The following is a 12,350-nucleotide window of genomic DNA, read 5'->3' on the forward strand; positions in this document are numbered from 1 at the left end:
TCATATGGAGGTTCCCAGCCTAGAGGTCCAATCGAAGCTGCAGCCGTCTGCCACAGCCACAGCCACAGCAATGGGGGATGCGAACCGCATCTGCAACCTACACCACAGTTCACAGCAACGCCAAATCCTTAACCACTGAGCAAGGCCAGGAATTGAACCTGCATCCTCATGGATACTAGTCAGGTCCGTTAACCACTAAGTCACGACAGGAACTCCAAGGTTTTCATTCTTATATATTATTTCAGAAGGGTTCATCTGAGAGCCCCGCCGCACACAGGCAGAGCCTCACATATGTGCCTGCATCGTGCCGCCTGCTCAGTCACTGCCTCTAGCCTCTCCCTGTTGCTGCATTCAGTGACAGCAGATTTTCCATCTGAGCATCTGATGTCTGTGCATCTGTCAACCTGAAAATAACCTTAACTTCAGAGGCTACGTGAAGGCTGCAAGATACATTCCCATTAGCCCTGCTTCTCACGCTGATGGTTAATTTGATGAACCTTGAGAGGATGCTTAACTGCTTCCTATAAATGCAGGTGACAGAGGCAAGACAGTGATGGTTCAAGATGCTCAATTAAATTAAGCTGCTCAGAAGCTTGGAACTGGGAGGCTCCCCTTCTACCCACCTGGAAAAGGGTGTGAGTGGAGTGTTCCTTCCTCCCAGGTGTGGGGGCCCCTGGGATCAGAAGGTGCAGGAAAGTCCTTTCTATTGTGCACCATGGGAAGCTGTGCACTTAACCTAGAGTCATAAAGTAAGCCTATTTGTGAAGGCTTTATTATTTTATAATTACATTTTTCTGGTTTTTGCCTGCACCTGTAGCACACAAAAATTCCCGGGCCAGGGATCGAACCTGAGCCACAGCTGTGACCCAAGTCATGGCAGTGACAATGCCAGATCCTTAACCCACCAGGGCACTAGGGAACTCCCACTACATCTATTTTTGATGGGTACCCTTTATATTTTCTTTTTTTTTTTAGGGCCACACCCACAGCATATGGAGGTTCCCAGGCTAGGGGTCCAGTCGGAGCTGTAGCCTTTGGCCTACACCACAGCCACAGCAATGTGGGATCCGAGCCTTGTCTGCAACCTACACCACAGCTCTTGGCAACGCCCGATCCTTAACCCACAGAGCGAGGCCAGGGATCAAACCTGCATCCTCATGGATACTAGTCAAGTTCATTTCCACTGAGCCACAACAGGAACTCCACGGGTACCCTCTTTAAAAGGAAGAAAGCTTGGGCAGCAGTCTGACTGCAGCAAACCAGACATCTAACATGGCATTAATTTCACACACTCTGCCCTGCAGTCCCAAAAAGCCTGCTCATATTTCTTAAACTACAGTGCCCCAATCTTTGATTCAGAAAACACAGTGACTGTATAAATGAATTGTTGGTAAACAATATTCCAAGCTTAATAACCTGGAAAAGATGTTGTGAGAATGAATTTGCAGTGATTTAGCACTTTTCATTATGGAAATGCCATATAAATATTTAACTCTAATGCTCATTTTATTCTAATTTTTTGTTAATCACATTTGCTTAGTTAATATGGCATACTTATGCCAAGTGTTTATTTTATTGCCATAGATTTTATGAATGATGGCATTTGTATGTGCTGTTTTATTTGAAATTGGGTTGATTATAAAAACTGGTGCAGAGTCGCCTGTTAATGTTAGCCTTTAGTATTTATGCCATTGTAGCAGCAACCCGCCCAATCCCTCCCACACCTCCACACATACATACAACACAACACATTCGTGCACACATGCACGTACAGTTTTCACCCCATGTATATGTGAGACAACACCTTAGCACATTACCTCTTTCTCTAGGAAAGGAATTTTTTCCTAGGGGAGGAATTTTCCTTTAAAGGGTCATTCATACTTTTGAAGGCAGAAAAATTTGATTTAGCAGAACAGCCTTCTAAAATTGAGAAGTACAAAAAAAAAAAAAAAAAAAAAAAAAAACAGAACAAAAAAAAAAAGCATAGGTTCAGGAGTTCCCATAGTGGCGCAGTGGTTAACGAATCCGAACAGGAATCATGAGGTTTCGGGTTTGGTCGCTGGCCTTGCTCAGTGGGTTAACGATCCGGCGTTGTGGTGAGCTGTGGTGTAGGTTGCAGATGCGGCTCGGATCCTGCGTTGCTGTGGCTCTGGTGTAGGCCGGTGGCTGCAGCTCCAATTGGATCCCTATCCTGGGAACCTCCATATGCCGCAGGAATGGGCGGGGAAATAGCAAAAAGACCAAAGAAATAAATTAATTAATTAAATTAAATTAAATTAAATTGAGAAGTAAAGAAAAAGTCAAACAAAGGAGGGAGGGGAAAGCATTCAGGAACATGAACCAATTCGATAGGTTTTTTTGTTTTGTTTTGTTTTTTGTCTTTAAGGCCAAACCTGTGGCATTTGGAAGTTCCCAGGCTAAGGTTCAAATCGGAGCTACAGCTGCGGGCCTCTACCACAGCCTCAGCAATGCCAGATCTGAGCTGCATCTGTGACCTACCACAGCTCATGGCAATGCCGGATCCTTAACCCACTGAGTGAGGCTAGGGTTTGACGCCGCGTCCTCATGGATACTAGTCGGGTTTGTTAACCGATGAGCCACAATGAGAACTCGAGGTTTTGTTTTGTTTTGTTTTGTTTTAACTCAAAAACTTTGATAGTATGTGAAATAGTTTTAGGAATGTTCCTTTCTACCAATTCTTTGTCATTTACCAAATGATACGTTTGGGGGCTTTTATTTGGGTTTTTTTATTTGTTGTTTTGTTTTGTTTTGTTTTATGGCTGCTCCAGTGGCATATGGACGTTCCCAGGCCAAGGACTAAATCCAAGCCACAGCCGCAACCTATGCCACAGTTGCAGCAACGCTGTATCCTTTAACCCAAAGTGCCAGGCTGGGGATCAAACCCATGTCTCCATAGTCACCCTGGCCACCCCCATCAGATTCTTAACCCATGGCACCACAGCAGGACCTCCCCCAAATGATATGTTTGTTAAAGTCAGAGCCACGCTCAGGTCCTGAGGGATATGTGGGAAACCCCTGGACCCCAGCAAACCTCCCTTCCCAGGTCTCATAGGTACTCTCACTAGGAGTTCACTTTTAGGTTAAGCAGTTCCTCATCCCTTAGTATAAATCAGTTCTTCTTATCCACTATTCTTCGGGATGAGAGGGAGCAGGGCATCAAGAGAAGAGGGAAAGAGGATTCTGAAAGGGGTCTCAGCTGTAAAAAGACAGACCACTTCCATCACTCTTGTCCTCAGAGTTGGCCGCACACTGAAGGGAAATCAGGTTCTGTGTTAGGGTTCCGTTTGGGTCAGGATTAACTTTGCTGACAGTGGCTTGAATGAGAGTTTATTTTTCTCTCATACAAAAGAAGTCAATAGAAGACAGGAGGCTCCAGAGTCATGAGAGAGCCTGGTTCTTTCTATCTTATTGCTCTGTCATCCACAACTTCTTCCTCTTGGTCAAAGATGGCTGCTCAAATCCAGCCATCATGTCCTCAGTCCGCCAGTAGAAAGGGAAGGGCACTTTCCCTTCACTGATGGACATGTCCCAGAAGTACCCTACAACACGACTGCATGCCTTTTATTGGCCAGAACTTGAGTCACATGGCCACGCTTGTCAAGAAGGGAGGTTGGGAAGTACTGTCTTTAATCCTGTGATTATGGGCTCAGCAAAAAATTAGAGGTCCAAGAGTTCCCATTGTGGCTTAGGGGTAACGAGCCTGACTAATAGCCATGAGGACACAGGTTCAATCCCTGGCCTCGCTCAGTGGTGAGGATCCTGTCTGGCCGTGAGCTGTGGTGTAGGTCACAGACACGGCTTGGATCATGCATTGCTGTGGCTGCGGTGTAGGCCAGCAGCTGCAGCCCCAGTTTGATCTCTAGCCTGGGAACTTGCATATGCCACAGGTGTGGCCCTAAAAAGCAAAAAGAAACGAAAATAAAAAAGTAATCAGAGGTCCATATACTAAGGAAGATGGGGGAGACAATGTCAAGAGACAGTAGGAGACTTTGCCACAGGATCACATATCAGGTTTTGCTAAAATAGCTTGTCTGTCTGTAGTAACCTGAGTGCTTTTCAGTTTTCTGGATTTCCTCAGGCCCAGACGTAAAAATCATCAGTGAGTAAAAGTGATCAGACTCAAAGGCCATTTCCAGAGAAACGCTTGGAAAGCTCAGGCCCCTTCTATGATTGCCTGTTAACCCTCCCTTGGCATTTCAGCGGAAATTCTGGAATTGGCTGGGAATGCGGCAAGGGACAACAAGAAAGCCCGGATAGCCCCAAGACACATCCTGCTGGCTGTTGCCAATGACGAGGAACTCAATCAGGTACGTCTGAGACACTGACACCTGCCATGGAATGGGTTTGCCCAACACACTACTGCACCTGGACCCGACTGGCTACGAATCTTTTCTGCTACAGTGTCCAGTCACATTTATACGAAAAAAATTCAGATCGTACAGGGGAAGAACAAATTCTGCTAGCCATATCATTTAGATTCAAAATAAAATTGTCTCTGGAATAGATCCCGTTATACATTCTGAGTCTTGCCAGAGCTTCTTTACTTCTTTAAAAAGCAAGCTCTGTGGCTGCCAGGGATGTGGAGCGCACATGTATTATTCTCATCACAGTTTCTTCACCCCAACTTTGTTGACAATTCATTCCTTCTTTGTTCTTTCTTTTTTTGGCTAAGCCTGCAGCATGGGAAGTTCCCAGGCCAGGAACTGAACCCACGCCACAGCAGTGACGATGCCAGATCCTTAACCTCTAGGCCACCAGGGAACTCCATGTTGATTTATTCAAATGAGGATAAAAGTGTCCTTCTTTTTTGTTTTTTGTTTTTTGTTTTTTAGGGCCGTACCTGCGGCATATGGAGGTTCCCAGGCTAGGGGTCCAAAGGGAGCTACAGCTGCTGGCCTATGCCACAGCCACAGCAACACTAAATCAAAGCCGAGTCTGTGACCTACACCACAGCTCATGGCAACGCCAGATCTTTAACCCATTGAGTAAGGCCAGCGATCAAACCCTCAACCTCATGGTTCCTAGTCGAATTCATTTCCTCTGCGCCATGACAGGAACTCCCAAGGTGTCCTTTTTTTTATTTGAAAATTCGTCCTTATATTTTAAAACTGACTCCAAAATTAAGTGAATTCCCACCCCATCCTTTGCCAAGGATGTGCAAGGTAGCCGGTAGACAATATGAGAATTTTAATTTATATTTATTTTCTCAAACTGTAGTTAAGAGTCAGTTCTGGAGTTGCGGTTGTGGCTCAGCAGGTTAAGAACCAGACATAGTGTCTGTGAGGATGCAAGTTCAATCCCTGGCCTCTCTTAGTGAGTTAAGTATCTGGCATTGCTGCAGGCTGTGGTGTAGGTTGCAGACGCGGCTTGCATCTGGTGTTGCTGTGGCTGTGGCGTAGGCCTGCAGGTGCAGTCCTAAAAAGGAAAAAAAAAAAAAAAAAAGGAATCTATCCCTATTTCCAGTCCATCATGGACTGATAATTTCCAAAAATACAATAAAAAGTAATTACTAGAGGGAGTTCCCTGATGGTTCAGTGGGTTAAGGACCTGAGGTTTTTCACTGCTGTGGCTCAGGTCCCTGCTATGGTGCAGGTTCCCTGTGGTGCAGACCCAGGAACTTCTGCATGCCAAAACATAATAATAATAATTACTGGAAATTTTTTAAATATTTAAAAAAACTACAAGCTATACTTTTTTTGTTACTAGATCCAATAGATATACAAAGACCCCGTCAATTTACTAGGCTCTTCCTCATGATTTCTGTAGTGCTGTTGGCACAAAGAGGTAACTAGTAGCTGGTGGACCTACCCTGTGCAGACCACCCTTGGAGTGGCACAGCTGTAGGATGGCAGAATGTATTAGTGTCATTCTTCACGTCGATTAGGTAAACAGGTATCATTTGAGAGATGCCTGGTCAACCATAGTTTACTGATGGAATGCATGATCAAAGGAGTGTGGCGGCCACTTGTCTGTTGTTAACTGGGTCCCCCTTGCATTAACCTTTGAACCTCCTTTTGTCAAGCTGTGCTCTCACGTCTGATGCTCTTAATCCTCTGTTATGTCTGAAATTTCAGAGCTCTGGGCAACATCCCTGGTTTCAACTTCTGTTTGCTTTCTTTGTTTTGCTTTGCTTGTTTTGCTTTCTGTACAAGATCGAGAGAGGCCTTGATACCAACAGAGAAAAGCCCTACCCATGAGACAGGAAAGCCAGTTAAATCGTGTATTATGCACTTTCTTTGGAAAGCAGAGACCAGACTTAACACTTGGTTTGCCAACAATTAGCACTGTATTAAATCCAGAACCAACAAGCTCTTTGCTGTCTGAGCTCATGTGTTGTCTCTCTTCAGCTGCTAAAAGGAGTGACCATTGCCAGCGGAGGTGTCCTGCCCAGAATTCACCCTGAACTGCTGGCCAAAAAGCGAGGGACCAAAGGCAAGTCGGAAACTATCCTCTCCCCTCCCCCAGAGAAGAGAGGAAGAAAGGCCACGTCAGGCAAGAAAGGGGGCAAGAAGTCCAAGGCCGCCAAACCACGGTCATCCAAAAAGGTGAGCCGGGGACTCGCAGAACAAGAGGAAAGTTGAACCATCCAAAGAGGGGGGTGTGGCCAGCATTGCCTGAAGGACTGGGGCCTTGCCTCCTCTTGGTGCTGGGAGAGAATGACAAGAATGTCTGTGCAAAAGAGTAAAGGGGGCGTTCCCGTCGTGGCGCAGCAGAAATGAATCCAACTGGGAACCGTGAGGCTGCAGGTTCGATCCCTCACCTCACTCAGTGGGTTAAGGATCTGGCATTTGCCATGAGCTGTGGTGTAGGTCGCAGATGTGGCTTGGATCCCCGCATTGCTGTGGCTCTGGTATAGGGGGCAGCTGCAGTTCTGATTGGACCCCTAGGCTGGGAACCTCCATATGTCTCGGGTGTGGCCCTGAAAAGATAAAAGACAAAAAAAAAAAAAAAAAAGGAAAAAAAAAACCAATTAATTACTTAATAAAATGAAATCAAATTCAGTTCCATGGTTATACCAGCCACATTTCAAGTGCTCAACAGCACTGAGCAGCACAAAGATTGATCATTTCCATGAGGGAAGAAAGTTCTATTAAGACAGCATGGCTTTGGGATTGTCAGATTTTCATCCCACAGACCTACACAAGAGCACAAAAGATGACATAAGAGTTCATTCCTTGGCTGCGGTGCCCAAGGGATTCCTGGGGAGAGGGGCAGTTGAATAATGTGCTCTGAATGAACCCACTTGGCTTATCATCAGAAGCCACAGGCTTTGAAAAGAGCAAGTCCAGGTTTGAGTGAGGACTCTGGGTGCACGTGAACCCCTTGAACATGCTTTTTTCTTTTGTGGCCGCCCCACGGCACATGGGGTTCCCAGGCCAGGGATCAGATCCAAGCCGTGGTTGCTTTAACCCACTGCACAGGGTCCAGAGCTTGAAGCTGTGTCCTGGCCCTGCAGAGACACCACCGATCCCATTGCACCACAGTGGGAACTCCTACACTTTATCTCTTGGGGTGTCCTTTTCTTTTCCTCATATCGCTCTCCCTTGCTTCCCCTCTCGAGAAGAGGAGAACAAAACACTTGACTGCTGCCTTTCATGGTAGCCATGGGAAGGACTTAATAATTAAGAAAGCCGCTTTGGGGTGTTCCCGTTGTGGCTCAGTGGAAAACGAATCTGACTAGTATCCATAAGGACACAGATTCCATCCCTGGCCTTGCTCAGTGGGTTAAAGATCCAGCATTGCTGTGAGCTGTGGTGTAGATCGCAGACATGGCTCAGATCCGGCATTGCTGTGGCTGTGGTGTAAGCAGCTATAGCTCCGATTCGACCCCTAGCCTGGGAACTTCCATATGCCATGGGTGTGGCCCTAAAAAAAAAAGAAAGAAAGAAAGAAAGAAATCCACTTAGGGCTTCTGGATTATTTCTCATCTCTCATTCTAACTTCTACCAACAGTCCAAACCAAAGGACAGTGATAAAGAAGGAACTTCAAATTCCACCTCTGAAGATGGGCCAGGGGATGGATTCACCATTCTGTCTTCTAAAAGCCTTGTTCTAGGGCAGAAGGTAATGAAGAGAATGGTAATGTGCTGTAATAAAACACTGTTGCATTTTTATAACATACTGTTTACAAGTAATGATGCTTCCTTCACTCATCTGCTCTTCCCCTAAGACGACTTTGACTCCGGTCTTGAATTATTCATGTTTAAAGTAAAGAGCTATGGCAGTGTCTGCATGGTGAGGCTAAGCAAGCCTTTAGTGCTGAGATGTGTTCCTGCTGGCACTGGTCAGCCCGAGGTACACGTCGTAGAGCTGTCTGGTCCCCATGCCCCGGTTAGCTCTGTGCTCACCAAAAGATCCATAGCTGACTTCCTCGACCAGCCTGCTTCACATGGTATGATGTAGTTGATCCAAGAAAGAAAACAGAAAGATAGGTTCCTCAAATATCCCTGGTGTTAGCGATGAATTATTTGCCAATAATTCAGTCTGCTTGCCTTTCTAGGCTGCAGCAAGAAAACAAACAGGGTTATTCATTTGAACAGTCTTTCACAGCCCAACAGCAGCCTGGCCAGACATGCAAATAATTCATTCCCACCAGCATAACAGACAATTTATCTACCAAGTCAGCTGGGGCTGAAATAAGATACATGCGGAAACAGTCAGTTAATCATATCTCAGGGAGCGAATGTTTGCGGCCTGACGCTGCGAACCTCCGTGGAAGCGATTGGGAAGAGCCTGTTTTGAGCAGAGCATAAACGTGGCGGGTTCCTAATTCATCACTGATGAAAGCAGGGAAGCAAAGAGGTGGGATTTATGTCAGCTCCGGGGGCTGTCCCTGGTTACAGGATAATTAGCTTTCTCTCACTTATCCAGGGGAGCCCCAAGTTCTAGCTCCCATGGGGAGACGATGGAGAATGTCTTCCTTGCCGCTCGGCTATGAACACACAGGGCAGCATTCCACAAGGGTAGCCCCAGGAATGTGATCCCCAAAAGGCAAGGTAGCCAGACATAGGCAGATCAGAATCCCAGAGCCTACTGCTTCTCTCGAGCGAAGTGGTTTGCTATGCACCCCAGTTCCAGGCGGTCTGTGCTGTTCTGGGAAGAATACAGGGAACTGGGGTAGCTTCCTGCAGGAGCTACTAAGAGAATATGACACCAAACACTAAAGCCACCCGGATGGGAAACGAAGGCATCAGCTATCAGGAAAGGAGGATGGGGGGGTGGGGGGGTGGGGGCGTGGGGTGCCCCGGTCCTGCTTCCAGAAGGGCAGGCAGATTTGTTGCAGGCTGCTAGCCTCAGAGCGAACATCCAATCCACTGAGCTCAAAAGAGCCTCTTAGAAACCACACAGCTGGGAAACTTGAGAGGGTCGCTCCGCGTACAGCCCTTTCTGTTGACAGTCAGTGTAAGTAATTGAGCGAATACATAGATGTGAGATAAAACATGAAGGTGTCCCATGGGACCTGATCTCCCCCACACTCTCCGTCTTCTCTTCCTAATGCAGCTGTCCTTGACCCAGAGTGACATCAGCCATATTGGCTCCATGAGAGTGGAGGGCATTGTCCACCCAACCACAGCCGAAATTGACCTCAAGGAAGATATAGGTAAGGTGCTGAGATTTTGGAAGAAGTGCCATAGAACAGGAACGCTTCTGCCAAATTCTCGTGACGAACTCATTGTCCACCTGGATGTTGCCCCCTTGGCAGACCCAGTCCATCGGACTCTGCCTTTGTGTGTAATGGACCAGCATTCCTAGAGAAAAACTAATTTTGTTTTAAATATGCATATATTTTGGAAGTTTTTTTATTGATATATTATTCAGAAACAGATCGCTAGAGCACAGCTTGATTCGTTTTTCTCCCAGTGAACAAAGCTGTAGGACCAGAACCCCACAAGTCCCCCACATCCCTCTCCCGGTCCCCTTTCCCTCCAAGAATAACCACTATCCTGTCTTGTAATGGCATAGAGGGATGTCACCTGTTCTGGATTTTATATAAATGAAATCACACAGTATGTCTTCCTTTGCGTCTGGCTCCTTTCACTCAACTTTGTATTCGTGGAATCCATCCATGTTGTTTTGTGTGACTGCAGTTCATTCATTATCTTTACTATCTAATATTCCATTGGTAGGTCTATAATGCAGTTTATTGGTCCATTCTACCACTGGTGGCATTTGGGCAATCCGGGCTATAATTAGGGTTATTATAAACATTGCTGTATATGTTTTGGGTAAAACTCTACATACATTTTGAGCTTAAATATTGAGAATATCATTGATGAAAAGGAAATGCATATCTGGAACAAGTTCGGTGTCTATCAGGCTCTATGCGGAGGTCTTTCACCTGGATTGCCACCTGTCCCACGAGGGGTTGAGGGGGGAGCCAACACCAGGCTCAGTGGAGGAACCTGGGAGGGTATGAGCTCTTGGTGACTAAATGGTCCCCATCTTATCCAATTTTACAAAACTGAAGTGAGCTGGAGTTCCCGTCGTGACTCAGTGGTTAATGAATCCGACCAGGGACCATGAGGTTGCAGGTTCGATCCCTGGCCTTGCTCAGTGGGTTAAGGATCTGGCGTTGCCGTGAGCTGTGGTGTTGGTTGCAGACACGGCTCAGATTCCGAGTTGCTGTGGCTGTGGCCTAGGCCGGCAGCTACAGCTCTGATTAGACCCCTAGCCTGGGAAACTCCATATGCCGCGGGAGCAGCCCTAGAAAAGGCAAAAAGACCAAAAAAAAACTGAAGCGAGTAGAGAAAAGGCTTTGTGCTGGAATTCAAGACTTGCTCCTGAGGTAGGCGATACGGGGTGGATGCTAGCAGCGCAGCCAGGGCCCCAGGCTGCCAGGCTCACTTACGTTTCCCTCTTGGCATCAGAGGCCACTTGCTTTGCTGAAAAGGAGAGAGGACAGCACTTCGGGGGTGGGGGTGGGGAGGCATAGAACAGTGTTACAGAGAAATAGGATTTCTCTTGCATCCAGTGATGAAAACTCCTCCACTCTTCAAACCCAGCCCAGGCCCTACCAACTGCCCTCAACTCCCGCTGTGTGGAAAGACTTCCCTTAGTGACCTTAATCTTGAGCTCTGTATCGAAGTGTGTCCTAGCTTCTCACAAACAAAACAAGTCTATCTTTTAAAGTTTTTTACCTTTTTTTTGGCCATGGCCAGGGGCATGTGGACGTTCCCAGACCAGGGATAGAACTCATGCCACAACAGTGACAATGCTGGATCCTTAACCCACTGAGTGAGACCAGGGATCAAACCATCATCCTCAGGTTTTTTTTTTTTTTTTAGAGCCGCACTTGTGGCATATGGAAGTTCCCATGCTAGGGGATCAAATCGGAGCTGCCGGCCTACACCACAGCCACAGCAATGCCAGATCCGAGCTGCATCTGCAACCTACACCACAGTTCACAGCAATGCTGGATCCCTAACCCACTGAGTGAGGCCAGGAATCGAACCTGTGTAATCATGGATGCTAGTCATTCGTTTCCGCTGAGCATGATGGGAACTCCCACTAGTCAGGTTCTTAACCTCTGAGCTATAATGGGAACTCTGGCAAGGGCTATTTTTTAAGCAACGTAACCACAATAACATTATCGCAACTAAAAATATGAACTTATTATCAAATATCCAGTTAGTGTTCAAGTTCCAATTGTGTCACAAAGGTCAATTTTTTAAAAAATGTGTGTATTTGATTCAGGCTCCAATAAGTCCACCCCTTACGGTTTTTTGATAAGTCTCCTATAGCCCATTGGTTCCCCCTTCACCTGTTTCTCTTTTTTTTTTCTTAGCAGTTTATTTGTTGAGGAAGCTGGATCATTTGTGCTAGAGAGTTTCTCGCAGTCTGGCTCTGTAGATTCCATCCTCCTGGTATGAGTGTGCAGTGGGGAAGCTGCTTCTCTCTGCCTCTAGGGAGGCTTCTGAACTGAGTATTAATAACAGCAACAATAATAATAATAACCACAAAGAGAGAGAGAGCTGAGACTTGCCCCAGACTTCCAGTTCACCAAATTCATTCAAAGATGAAAATCCATAATTGAAGGAACATTGTAAATCAGCTATAATTTACTAAAAAAAATTTAGGAGTTCCCATCGTGGCTCAGTGGAAGTGAACCCAACTAGTATCCATGAGGACGCAGGTTCAATCCCTGGCCTCGCTCAGTGGGTTAAGGATCCGGTGTTGCCGTGAGCTGTGGTGTAGGTCGCAGATGCGGCTCAGATCCCATGTTGCCATGGCTGTGGTGTAGGCCGGCAGCTGTAGCTCCGATTAGACCCCTAGCCTGGGAACCTCCATATGCTGAGAGTACGGCCCTAAAACAACCAAAAAAAAAAAAT

General features: G+C 46.4%; 1 protein-coding gene across 1 annotated transcript in view; it reads left to right on the top strand.

Annotated features, from left to right (window-relative positions):
- The window catches only part of LOC100738475 (core histone macro-H2A.2), a 52,844-nt gene that overhangs the window by 29,079 nt on the left and 11,415 nt on the right, over positions 1–12,350 (top strand). Inside the window, exons 3-6 of the mRNA XM_021073865.1 lie at positions 4,222–4,328; positions 6,369–6,566; positions 7,975–8,085; positions 9,523–9,622. Of these exons, the coding sequence (XP_020929524.1) occupies positions 4,222–4,328; positions 6,369–6,566; positions 7,975–8,085; positions 9,523–9,622 (516 nt within the window). The remainder of the gene's footprint in view (positions 1–4,221; positions 4,329–6,368; positions 6,567–7,974; positions 8,086–9,522; positions 9,623–12,350) is intronic.

Source organism: Sus scrofa, chromosome 14 (assembly GCF_000003025.6).
Source record: "Sus scrofa isolate TJ Tabasco breed Duroc chromosome 14, Sscrofa11.1, whole genome shotgun sequence".
NCBI lineage: Eukaryota > Metazoa > Chordata > Mammalia > Artiodactyla > Suidae > Sus > Sus scrofa.